The sequence below is a fragment of the Trichechus manatus genome, unplaced genomic scaffold, assembly GCF_000243295.1.
Source record: "Trichechus manatus latirostris isolate Lorelei unplaced genomic scaffold, TriManLat1.0 scaffold00149, whole genome shotgun sequence".
NCBI lineage: Eukaryota > Metazoa > Chordata > Mammalia > Sirenia > Trichechidae > Trichechus > Trichechus manatus.
The window spans coordinates 4,919,160-4,933,147 of NW_004444085.1; the positions used below are offsets into that span (position 1 = coordinate 4,919,160).

Genomic DNA, 13,988 nt, shown 5'->3' on the forward strand with positions numbered 1-13,988 from the left:
TCTCTCTCTCTCTCTCTCTCTCTATATATATATATATATGTAATATATATAGTCTTTGTCTTAGGCTGGGTTCTGTAGAGAAGCATGTATACATTTCACAGGTTTTGCTTCTCTAGAGAACCTAGCCTAGGATAAAGACTGAGATGTAATTTTAGTATTAGAGGACACTTCCCCTCCCACCCACATTTTGCCATCATGTCAATAGGGCTCCTGTAAAATAACGGATAACAGCTGAAAAGAGCTGCATAGCTCAAACCCTAGTTAAGAGGGAAGCTCCTGGAAAGTCCAGCCTAACAGAAGAGACAAAAACAAAGATACTGGGTTTTGCAGATGTTTTTAATATGTGGCTTAATAAAAGGCAGCTGGGTTTTCATATCTGCTTCTGCGTTTAATCTGTTGCCATATGTTGTTTTGATGTAAGTATAGGGGAAAAAAGGTCAGCCTTACACAGATAGGTAGTTAGGAAAGAAAAGAGTTCTTTAATACCCTTTTTAGATAACTGAGGATGTTCTTCTTTAATAGCACACCAAAATTCAATAAGTGATAGTTTCTTCAAAGTTAGTTATACTCTGTTTCATTAAAATACATTGGTCTAAGTTGCACTTTGAATGAATCTTTTACCCATGTATAATTTTTTAATAGCATACATAGTCATTTGATAACTGAGTAATGCTTATTTTTAAAATGTTGACCCATTTTATTATATAATACCCAAAAAAACCACATTCACTAAAGCACCACCAATCTCATCACAAAAGTATTGGGAAGTTATCAAGCACACAGTGATGGACCAGAATTTTCAGAAATACTAATTTTCACTTGAAAGCTCAAGTTTTTCTAGTAAAAAGACCAGACTTAATGGTCTGAGACTGGAGGAACCCCGGAAAGCATGGCCCCTGGATTCTCTATCAGTCCAGAAATAAAAGTTTCCGAGGCCAACTCTTCAGACAGGGATTGGACTGGACTGTGAGACATAAAGTGATACTCGTGAGGAGTGTACCTCTTAGCTCAAGTAGATACAAGAGACCAAAGGGGCAGCTTCTGTCTGGAGGTGAGATGGGAAGGCAGAGAGGGTTAGGAGCTGGTTGAATGCACTTGGGGAATTAGGGGTGGAAAGGAGGAGTGTGCTGTCGCAATATGGGGAGACCAATTACGGCCACTTTAACAATGTACGTATAAATTTTTGTATGGGAGACTAACTTGAAATATAAACTTCATTTAAACTACAATAAAAATAAAAAAGCTCAGGTTTTATCTTTGGCAACAAATACTGTGAGTTGTTTTCTTTGAAGTAATAGGCTGACTTCATTTTCAAGAAAATATTCACCAAATATCTAGGTTTATATGTCAGTAATTCTTTCAAGTAAAAATGGAGTTCCATAAAAAAGCAGCAAGTTCAACTTGCAGCCCAATCCTGTGCATGCTTTTCCTAAAGACAAACATCCTACTTTTTCATATGCAGCAGAAGTACTTTATGTGTACTTCCCATTTCATCACACAGAATACTAAAAAGATGTCTAGAGTCAAGATTTTAAACTAATGTCTTTTATTGCTTCATCAAGAGCATTTGTAAGGGTAGCTGTTCTTTCTTTTGTTTACAACAATTGCCTGGCAGTGAAGAATACACAAGTCCAACTTGGTTCCATTGCCTTGATTCATACCAAGGCACCTGCATTTTTACCCACCATTGCCATTGCATTATTACTGCAAATGTCAACACAAGCAAAAATGCTAATTAACATCTTAGAATTATTATGAAAATAATTTTGATTTTGTGGATCCCCTGAAAGGGCCCAAGGGATTGCAGGGGTCTGTGGACCACTCTTTGAAAACCACTTCTTAAAACTGTACTTATAAAGGTAGAAAAGTGACTTGTTTTTTAAGTTTAAATTGCGACACTATGAAGATTTTCTCTTTAACTCTTAGATAATTAGCACACTAAACCAACAAGTCATTGCACCCATTCAACATGCCTTCAGGTTAATCTGAAGTTCTAATTTAATTTACTCTAATTTTCAAAATAAATATGTACCAGAAAAGAGTGTGGGAGTCAATTGGGTAAGGAGATCAGAGTACTAAAATCAAGTAGTAAAAGGGATTTAGTGGCACGTTGCCATAACTGCTATCTGGGAGGACTCAGGATCTCTTAAGCCTCTCAAAGTAAATTCCTGCCACTCTTCTTCAACTTTTTGCTTCTTAGATGATTTTAGGAGACTTTACACATTTTGATCACTTTTTAGCAATCAGATATGTGAATGAAGGGGTGAAATAACTTCGTCATGAAAGAAATTTCTCTGGTTTTAGTCCATTAATAGCATTATAACCTTTTCTTGTCTCAGAACCCTGGTGGCACAGTGGTTAAGAGCTTAGCTGCTAACCAAAAAAAGTTAGCAGGTCGAGTCTACCAGCTGCTCCTTGGAAACCCGATGGGGTAGTTCTACTCTGTCCTTAAGAGTCGCTATGAGTCAGAATCCACTCGATGGCAGTGGGTTTATTGTCTTGCTCATCTGCAGTTCTTTAAGGTGAATTCATTAAATTTCATGATTTAATGGTTTTAAGTTAAAAGATGGAGAAGAGGAAGAAGTTATGACAATACTAGTGAAAAGTTCAAAATTTAGACTATTCTAAAATACATTGGCTCCTTGTCACCTGCAGCACCAAATTTAAAACTCAGGTCACCCTTCCTGATCTGATCCTAAAGTACACTCTTCAGACCTCATGTCCTACTCTTCTTCCAGAGTGTCTTTTCCCCAGCCATGCCAAATACTTAACTGTTCCCAAACACCTGCTTATCGGCACCTTGTTGCACAATCCTAGCCTGACCTCACAGCCCTTGTCTGTCTGGTGCGCTCGTCTTGAAAATCCAGTTTGAATGTTGCCTTATCTGTTGCATAGTCCCTAAATTCCTCGCTCTCATTATGTGCTGCCCAGATGATGGCTCAAATCAAATGATAGCATGTCTCATAATCTCATTTAACTATGTATTTACAAACCTATCTCTTCTACCACAACATGTGTCCTGGAAATCAGACACTGACTATTTCATGTTTGTATTTTCAATTTCTGCCACAAGATCTTGCATATGGTAGTCACTTTATAAATGTTGAAATAAGGAATGAATAAGACAATGAATTTTCTTTGCTAGGTAAGTACTGTGTTGATAATATTAGAGTGACTTGTTAATCAAAGAGCGTGTGAAATAGAAGAAATAAAAGTCTTGGAAAAGCTCGTCTCCCACCTTAGAGAGACCACTATCTTGGTCTTTTCAAATACCTCTCACCTCTTTAATGAAATATTTTAGCTTCTTTTAATAACAAAATGTTAATGGGATTTTATAGCTAGGAAGAAAACCACCAAGATCAGCCAGCTGGTTTGTGGCAATCACTTATTTTTGTGCTTTATCTTTGAGTGAGTGCCCACTGTATGCCACATCTTTGCGCCAGCCTCTGGGGAGACAGCAGAATGGTAAGCAAAAACAGGCATGAACCTGCCCTGTGCCACTTACATACTAGTGGGACAGGCAGACATGAATCAAAGATTATACAAATGAAAATGTTCAACAGTGGTAAATGCCCTGAGTGCAAAACAGGGAGATTTTAACCTATGTGAGACTTCTCTAAGAAGATGCTGATTTGTGCTGAATTGTGAAAGATGAGTTAGATATAGCAAGATAGAAAGAGGAGGAAGACTATTCTACCAGTTGCCATCATGTCAACTCTAATTCATGGAAACCCCGTGTGTGTCAGAGTAGAACTTTGCTCTATAGAGTCTTCAGTGGCTGATTTTTTGCAAGTGGATTGCCAGGCCTTTCTTCCAAGGCACCTCCGGGTAGACTCTAACCTTCAACCTTTCAGTTAACAGCTGAATGTGTTGTGTACCGAGAGCATTCTAATTAGGGGAACTGCAAGGAAAAAGACCCTGTGACAGAGGAAACATTATAATTTCAAAAGACAGAAAGATTGCAAAAGCCTGTGTGGCCAGAACAGAGAGCAAGGGAGAGGAAATAGATGAGAAATGACGCTGAAGAGGCTGACAGGTAGGGGCCAGATGACAGGGGGCCATATTGAGGCATTTTATCCTTTTTCTAGCATCAGTGGGAATTCATTACAGGGTTTGGGGCAGGGGTGTGTCACAATCAGGCGTTTTGAAAAGGTCACTCAGAGTGCATTAGTGAGGCTCTTCAAAGGTATCACCATTTCCATAACGCCCACCTTTCCATGTGAATAGACAAATTCTTTTAGAAATTTGAGTACAAAGTAGTTGTCAGATTTTACAGCATTTTCCCTTTTAATCTGAAGAGTGTAGTTTGTGTTGAGACAGACATCTTACACAAGCTGTTATGACTCCTCAAACACATCTAGCAAAGTAGATATACCCAGCATCAGTAATATGGATTTCTTTTTTCTTTACTTCACACATTTCTATTTAGGAAATTTTTAACTCTAAACTTAAGGAGCTATGCACTGGTACTAAGTTGTGGTAATACTATGATGTGTGAGTCACTGAATAGTAAAATTACAACTCAGTTGTAGTTACAGCAAAGTACTGTTAGATTTTCTGTGTTGATGTTTGCTGCATACCTTCAGTTGAGATTTAAATATATTCATTTGTTAAATAAACACTTAATACCTGGGGCCGGGAACTCTTTCATATCAATAAGGAAAACGATTATTTAGTATAAATATCTCTAACATATGTATAACATTTTTATTATGAAATTGAATTTTAAAGTGAATTGTGTTTTCTCATTAACTTGTGATTTCAGAAATGGTTTATTTTCATTTATGAATAAGCTTTAGCTGGAGTGGATAACTTTGTTTTACTATTGGTCCTTTTTGCAAGTATGTAATGATCTTTAAACACATGAGGGTACTTGTATGCATTAAGGATAACTTTATTTAAGGGAACTCTGGCATGCACTCTTCGGTAAAGTAAAGATTTTGTTAAATTCACACTCCCTAAAATGTATCTCAAAAATTCATATTTTTTAGGTATCTTTGAAATTTGGAAACTGTATTTTAACCACTTATCTCCCTCCTCATTTATTCTTTTTCATTAATTCAATAAACCTACTCTTTTCCAGACAGTGTTGTTTCATCCACACAGAAACAAGATAGAAAATTAGTTCCCAGGCATAAATATGTTTTTTTCTGAGATACTACCTTGAACCCTTATAACCAAATTTAAGAATTAGAATAATTTACAGAAAACATTGACTAAGTTTTATTCCAGTTAATATTTAGGTATCAAGGAATCATGAAGGCTGGGGGTTATTTGAATCATTGCATTCAGCTTGGATTTGCCCAGTAAAATCCCTGTATACCTTCAAAGCACACATACGTCTATCAATATTTTTCCTTCACGTGCTATCTCTGTTTTTTGAAGATGAAGACACTGAAAAAATCAGTAGCCATAGGTACCATAGTGAAGTAAGTAACTAAAAGGAGAATGGAATCATAATTTTAAAAATCTTGAACTTTTAACCTTTTTTTTTATAGACGTGGCTCCATTTTGAGTGGTGGTGCTGTTTCAGTCTGGCTTTGTTTATTACCAAATTGCAGCTGAAAGAAAGCTAGTTAAGAGTACTTCTGTATTGTTTTTGTTGTTGTCTTTAGAGTCTGCACAGTAATCGTGATTACAAGAAATGTGGATCAGCAGTAGGCCATACATAGATCATACCTCCACAAAGAACAATTGTGCATCCATTCAGATACAGATGGGATAACTTCTACTCTTCCTACTTTTCTGGGAAGAGTTGGAAAAGATACCGAAGTGGCCTAGGGAAAAATGCATTGTATCAACGGAATTTGCCCTAGTTACTTTGTGGAGATTTTTTTCAATATTGCTGATGTAGATAATTTAATATGGGTAGCAGGTTGGTACCCAAAACACAAAACATGATGGAGAAAGGAAATGAAAGTTGAAGTACCTCTGTTTGAGGGAAACTGCTCCCTAGAAGCAGAAGCTGTGATGATTGCCATAGGATACTCCCTAGACTGGAAGCCCCCACTATACTAGTTACTAGTTATAGGATACTAGACTAGACTGTATAGGAGACCCTAATGTTTGAATCCTTAATGTTTCAAACTTACTTAATGTCTCCTTTCTTTTACCTCTTCAATTCATCTTGTAGAGGAATAGGACTAGATGTATTAATTTTAGATATAAAAGCTTCAAGGCTCACCTAAATTGTTGTCATCAGAAACTTGGAGCTATTTCAGTGAAGGAATGTTCAACAGACTGAGCCAATAACATGTCTCATATTTCTACTTCCCAGGGAGCCGTGGTGGAGCAGTGGTTAAGAACTCGGCTGCTAACCTAAAGGTCAACAGTTCGAATTCACCAGCCGCACCTTAGAAACCCTATAGGGCAGTTCTACTCTGTCCTGTAGGGTCACTGTGAGTCAGAATCGACTCGACTGCAAGGGTTTTTGGATTTTACTTCTCAGAGAAAAAGAAAAGAAACATATATATATATACACATACCCATACACACACATGTATGTATGTATATGACTGAACTATCCAGTAATACTATTGTCCTTATATATTGAAAAATTACTTAGCTCTGTGTATCAGTGGAGCCCCGGTGGCACAGTGGTTAAGATTTCAGCTACTAACCAAAAGGTCGGCAGTTTGAACCCACCAGCCACTCCTTGGAAACCCTATGGGGCAGTTCTAAGATGTCCTATACCTGTTGCTGTCAAGTTGATTCCCGACTCATAGTGACCCAATAGGACAGAGTAGAACTGCCTCATACAGTTTCCAGGAAGCGCCTGGTGGATTCGAACTGCTAATCTTTTGGTTAGCAGCCGTAGCTTTTAACCACTACACCACCAGGGTTTCCAAGATGTCCTATAGTGTTGCTATGAGTCGGAATCGACTCAACAGCAACGGGTTTGGTTTTGATTTTATGTATCCATGTTTAGTCATCTATTACTCTCTTGTGTTGCTCTGTGGATATGTTGACATCTTTTTTAAAATTTTTTAGCCTTTAATGATAGTGATTAATTTTAACAACTTCCATATTTGACATTGGTTTGATCTTTTTATTTTGTTCCCTGCTTTTTGCATTCTCCTTCCTGACCCTCCCTCTTCATCCCATTTTTAATTGTTGGATTGTTTTGTTTATGTGTCTGTGTGTGTTTTTATTTTTGGTTTTTGTTGGTCTGGTGGTCTCTCCTTTCTTCTTGTTCCTGACCTCATGTGCTATAGCCTCACAGGCTGTGGAAGCTGGCCGAGCAGGTAGGGGACTCTCCATTCACTCCATACCAGTGCCTACCCTACCCTACTGTCTTCTCCTCTTCCAGCAGTGAGGCAGACTAGAAGTTGAGTGCAGAGATGACTGAGGGGTTGCGCTAGACCCTGTGATGCAAGAGTACAGATGGCCCAGGGTGATGTAATTTTCTCAGACCTCTTCAAACAGTTCACTCTTATGACTAATGTTTTACTTCCATTGTACATAACCAATGGTTTGCTTCATCTCTGTTTTACTTCATTGTCCACTTCTAGTGACCTGTTTTATGATTTGTTTATTTTTTTAAATTGGCCTTCTCTTATGTGTTTTCCATTGTTTAAAACATCAAACCACTTCTCCACTCGTGCTAGTCTGTAACACAGCTTTATGGAATAGTCATAGAGTTAGAAAGAATGTTCTTTGTATTGTACTATCATTGTAAGCTTCCACCTAGAGGATAATTTGCATGTGCTGTTCTTTTTCTCTGTCTTGGTCATGGGATACTAATGATCAGAATTATTAAGTGGTATAGTATATTTTTAATGAATTTGTCTTTATTTTTGCTTTTTTCTTATATTTAAACATTCCTTTGGTGCAAGATTAGGGTCTGCTTCTGAAGAATTTTAGTGTGTCTCTACATATACATTCTGAAGGGCTCCCTTATTTTTTGGCAGACTTGTTTGAGGTTTCACCTGTTCCACCCAAGGAATTACATTGCCTTCCCAAGAAACTTATGTAGAACTTTGGTTTGTCATGTAGATTTAATGACACTGCTCTTATATGGGAAGAGCTCCCTGGTCAAAAGTCACCCTGGCATACTTTTTTAAGGGATTTATGCCACCAAGATAAGATTTCTGGCCCCCCATGTTAAATAAATAGATAGTTCAAGACCACAAAGTCCTGCCCAGCTGACTAGGGGTAAACATACAACCTCTCGTACCTAAGTCACTGCTAGTAATAACCTCCTGAGGTTGTGGGGGAAACTAATGACAAGTAAAACTAAAAGGAACAAAATAATCATCTCTAGCTCCCTCTCCCTTAATCTGTGTCAGTTCACGTCATGTTCTGCTTCGATATCTTGAGCTCTAAATATATACCTTTTCGGATGCATGTAGTAAAAGTTTCTCAGCAAATTACGTTTCATATCCTTGATACCTGCTTCTGCCAGCCATCCACTTTCTCAAACGTCAGCCTCGTTTTACTTATCAAAATGTGTAGCATGTCTCACTTGTTTCTTATTTTCATTTATGTGATTGATAGTCAAGCTATGTAAAAGTCCAGTATTATTTTAATAAAATGTTCATTTTGGATTTTCAATTATCGAACTGAAAGTTAACAGGTATCTTGGAGAGCTATGGTTTTAGTGCTTTTAATTTTTTTTCAGTTTGAGATTTTACCAAAGAAAATACTTAATCGCTAGTAGAAAGCACAAGAGCCTGATTGCTTTCCCCTCCAACTTGAACTAACCACAATCTGTCATTGCTTACAGGGGACCTCTGGACCTGACCCAACGACTGTGTATGTTGATATGAGAGCCCTGAGACATGACAGGTATGATTAGCTTGTGACTTTTTTTTTTCTTTCTAGTTGTCCAGCATCCCCATGCCCATTAGAAAAAAGAAGTAGCAATGTTTATCTGCTCAAAGTCTAATTATCTGAGGACTAAAACTGTAGGGTTGGGTGAGGTAGCATTTCTTTATCCGTGAGCAAAACGCTAGAACTTTAACATTTCACCACTTTCTGATCTGTGTTTTGTTAATGTACTCAATAAGACAATATTTTTTTTGTTTTCAGATGCAAATGAAAACTCTACTACACAGTAGCGAGCTGTGATGAGAGTTGTTTTATGTAGCAGTCTAACCATAAGACAGGCAGTTGATTCTTTTCCCTGGACATTTTCCTTAGGCACCATGTTGCACTTCATAAACATTCTGCCCACATTTCTTCACATGAATTGAAATTTTTTTGTAAAGAAGTTTGCATGAAAAATTAAGATAGAAGTCAAGTTACCTTTTCTGTGTAGCTTCCTAAGTGGCCTCATGGGCAAGAATAAAAGGTGGAGTTTTGTTGGGTGTTTATAAGAGCCTCAAGGAAGGAAGGAAGATGGAGGTTGTCTTAGTCATCTAGTACTGCTATAACAGAAATACCACAAGTGGATGGTTTTAACAAAGAGAAGTTTATTTCCTTTCAGTAAAGTAGGCTAAAAGTCCAAATTCAGGGTGTCAGCTCCAGGGGAAGGCTTTCTCTCTCTCTTGGCCTTCTCATCAGTGTTCCCCCAGACTAGGAGCTTCTCGGCGCAGGGACCCCGCTCCAAAGGACACACTCTGCTCCTGGCACTGCTTTCTTGATGGTATGAGGTCCCCAACTCTCTGCTTGCTTCCCTTTCTTTTTATCTCTTGACAGATAAAAGGTGGTGCAGGCCACACCCCAGGGAAACTCCCTTTACATTGGATCAGGGATGTAACCTGGGTAAAGGTGGTGTTACAATCCCACCCTAATCCTCTTTAACATAAAATGACAATCACAAAATGGAGGCCAACCACACAATTCTAGGAATCATGGCCCAGCCAAATTAATAGACACATTTTTGGGGGGACATAATTCAAACCATGACAGAGGTGGAAACAAGGAGAGAAGACCATTAGAGGAATCTCTGCCCTAACAAGTTGAGCCTATTAAAATGCCTAAGTGGGAAGACAGGATTTTACTATTTTTACTATAGATATTTCCCACTGAAATAGATCATTTTCTGTTTGGTAATTATAGAGATGTTGTTCACATGATGTGATTAACAGTAAGAACATTCCGTAATATGTGGTGTCTTCTTTCATAAATTATTAACAGGTACTCATTGAAGGTGTTGCTATGTGCCAGATACTATGTTAGTTACTTCGTATTTTTTTTCATTTGTTCACCTGACAACATTATATCGTTGTGCTCATTTAGCATATGGAAAAATAGAGTAGGAGTGGTTTAAATAGTTAGTATGGAGACTTGGAAGCCCATCCCGGGTCTGACTGAATTTATAGCCTGAACGTGTTCTTCTACGACAGGAATTGCTGGTTTGCTGTGTATATGAGTGTGTCATGGGGTGGGGGTCGTGGTGGTGAAGATGGGTACAGAATACCTGTTTGAGTGACATTTATGCAGTTCTGTCTATGCCTGGCCCTCAAATACATGAAGAACAATTATTGTAAGAGAATATGGATACAAACTGCTGACCTTTGGGGCATATGAGGATAGATTTCAGGTTTAAACTGACCAATCTACAAGAATAGTAATCAAAAGAGGATAATTTACCTCATTTTGTATTATGAGTGTCCTGGAATATTGGGGAAGGTTGAGACTACGATTTATCCCTCCTGGAAAAGGACAGAAACACCTGAGAAACTCCTTTTTACCAATTTCTTGGCCTACCTTTTGACTGTCCTCAGTGGTGGCACATTTGCCTGGTGAGAAAGGGTATGATTTGGGAAGATTGAAAGGAATATAGAACCAGTAAAATGTATGACTGTAGAGTAATAAAAGTTCAATATCAGGTCAATAACTTTATACTAGAAAGAGTCAGGACACCTGAGTCCTGGTATAAGCTTCCTTTGTGATATACTAATTCTTTGACCTTGGCCAAGTCAACTAACTCTTGTAAGTGAAAGTTTTGTCCTATTCTGTAAAATAATCTATAACTCATATATTCTCTGGCTAGTTCACCAGCTCATTATAAAAAGCATCTGATAATAGAGTAAAAGTGCTTTGTGAACTGGAAATTGCTATGCAGTTATACTTTATTAAAAATAACTTTCAATAATTCATTGATAATTATAATTAATAACAATGTTAATTATTGTTAGAGTGATTCAAATATGTTCTTAGTAGGGACTATACACATAACTCAGCCAGACTGCCATTGCTTAAAACATGTTAGACATTTCTCTGTGTCTACCACTGTCTGGGCCTACTCATAAAACCTCAGAATCATACTTTGCACATCTTGTTTAGTCTTTGTTTTGATCAAAAATGGCCTTAAGACTCTGCATCAACCATCCTAATCACAAGATTGTTATCTGAATGATTTTTAACTATTTCTAAAAATCAAATTTTCTCAGTTGGCACATTTACTTCCATTGAAGTTGTTTTTAAGAGTAGGTGGATATTTCTAAGAACAGCTCCCCAAGAAGAGTGCCCCAAATGTTCTAAAAGTCCTTGGAATAAGCATTTGACCGCACACCTCTCCCCCGTCTCCCGCCAGCCACTGCCAAAGGCTATTTTGAAAAGGCTCAGGCTCATTCAACAAGCTCTTGGGTGTACGCACACATACTCTTACACTTTTAACCAATCACATTATTTTATAATTGCATCTTAAACACAAACAGAATTAGGAATTAGTCATCCAACATTGAACATCCTTGAATAAACATAGCAGGATTTATTACATGGGCAGTTTGATAAGATGGCCGCTCAGGCAGAATGATATTGAAGTCATTAAAGCTTTTACTGCCTACTTTTTTTTTTTTTTATAAACAGTGCATAGCATATGAAAACACACTGCCAAACATCTACACACGTACACTCACACGTGTACACACATATGCTCACACACACTGACACAGTATGGACGCTTGTCAAGCTACTAGAGTCTAGTATTTTAAGACTCACAATGCAATAGTGAAATGCTAAACCAGCATCCCTTGAGACAGCTGGCTCCACAATCTCAGCAGAAACACAATCCTACCTAAGCTCCTATCTCTGTTCAATCTTTCTATAATAGGGTGGCTGTTTGTATGGCTCTGACTACCTCTGTCTGTCCCTTGGGGCTCCTCAGGCCCTTGGCCCTTGGCTAAGCTATAGAAATAGGACACTGAACCCAACTCTTCCTCTGGAACTCTCTCCCCAAACATAAGGCCTTATTGAAGGTATAAGGCAAAGAGATTGGAGGTTACTAGGAGCCCCTCCCTGTTGAGGGGAAGAAGCTGAGCCCTTTAAGCAACAAGCTTTTCCTTCCGGAAAGACTATCGTTTTTGAGAGTTTCATGTGCTGCTCTTGCTTTGTCACTATTGTTCATGCTTTCCCCCTTGTATTCTGTGTTCTCTCTCCAACTGTCCAAGGAGAGGCAGGGAATGGTAGCTTGAAGGGGAAGCTCATCGAACACACACAAAAAAAGGTTTTCAGTAGACTTTTATCGTCTTCCTTTTTTTCAATATTTGACTTAGAAAAAAAACAATATGAACCAAAGCAAAAGCATGCAGTGTGCTCTGGAACATTATGTGACAACTTCTTTTAGTGTAAATTTTGTCCCCAACACTTCCCTTGTGCTGTCTCACACTCACCAGTTAGGAAATTTGGTGGACACTCTTTACCATGCCTTCCTGAAATGTGTTCACGGTACTCTAATGTCTTGAAATGTTCATTCGTTCTCTTCCCTCTCGGGCTCCCTTGCTCTCTTTTTATTTTATTTTTTTTAATTTTACTAGGTTTTAGGTGAAAGTTTGCAGCGCAAATTAGTTTCTCACTCAGAAATCTATACACAAATTGGTTTGCAACATTGGTTGCAATCCCCACAGTCTGTCAGCACTCTCCCCCTTACCCTTTCCACCCCAGGTTCTCTGAGTCCAATTGTCCAGTTTTCCTGTCCCTTCCTGCCTTCTCATCTTTGATTTGGGCAGGTGTTGCCCATTTGGTCTCATGCGTTTGCTTGAACTAAGAAGCACGTTCCTCACTTGTGTTGTTATTGTGTGTTTTATACGCCTGTCTAATCTTCAGCTGAAAGGTGGTCTTTGGGAGTGGCTTCAGTACTAAGTTAGTAGGGTATCTGGGGGCCATAGTCTTGGGGGTTCCCCCAGTCTCTGTCAGACCAGTAAGTCTGGTCTTTTTTTTGAATTTGAATTTTGTTCTACGTTTTTTTCCCACTCTACCCACAACCTTCTGTTGTGGTGCCTGTCAGAGCAGTCAGTGGTGGTAGCCAGGCACCATTTAGTTCTTCTGGGCTTAGGCTGGTGGAGACTGTGCTTCATGTGGTCCATTAGTCCTTTGGACTAAAATTTCCCTTGTGTCTTTGGATTTCTTCATTCTCCTTTGCTCCAAATTGGATGGGACCAATAGATGTATTTTAGATGGCTGCTTGCAAGCTTTTAAGACCCCAGAAGCTACACACCAAAGTAGGATGTAGAACTTTTTATTTATGAACTATGTTATGCCAGTTGACCTAGATGTCCCCTAACACCTGGTCTCCAGCCCTCGGCCCCAGTAAGTCAGTCCCTCAAGGTGTTTGGATATGTCTAGGAGGCTTCTATGGCTTTTCCTTGGTCACGTTGTGCTGACTTCCCCTATATTGTGTGTTGTCTTTCCCTTCACCAAAGTTAAAACTTATCTACTATCTAGTTCGTGCTTTCCCCTCCCTATCCCTCTCCTCCACAGTAACCGTCAGAGATTGTTGGTTTGTTTTTTTTTTTTTTTGTATGTGTAAACTTTTTGTTGGGTTTTTATAATAGTGGCCTCATACAATATTTGACTTTTTGTGATTGACTTATTTCACTCAGCATAATGCCCTCCAGATTCCTCCATATTATAAGATGTCTTCACAGCTTCATCGTTGTTCTTTATCATTGCATAGTATTCCATTGTGTGGATATACCATAATTTGTTTATCCATTTGTCTGTTGATGGGCACCTAGGATGTTTCCATCTTTTCGCTATTGTGAACAGTGCTGTGATGAACATGGGTGTGCATATATGTATTCGTATGATGGCTCTTATTT

General features: G+C 38.5%; 1 protein-coding gene across 2 annotated transcripts in view; it reads left to right on the top strand.

Annotated features, from left to right (window-relative positions):
* DIP2C (disco interacting protein 2 homolog C) overlaps positions 1-13,988 on the top strand; it is a 372,164-nt gene that overhangs the window by 282,102 nt on the left and 76,074 nt on the right. For both annotated transcript variants that reach the window (XM_023740166.1, XM_004385883.3), the window contains one exon: positions 8,726-8,787. In XM_023740166.1, coding sequence (XP_023595934.1) covers positions 8,726-8,787 — 62 coding nt within the window. The remainder of the gene's footprint in view (positions 1-8,725; positions 8,788-13,988) is intronic.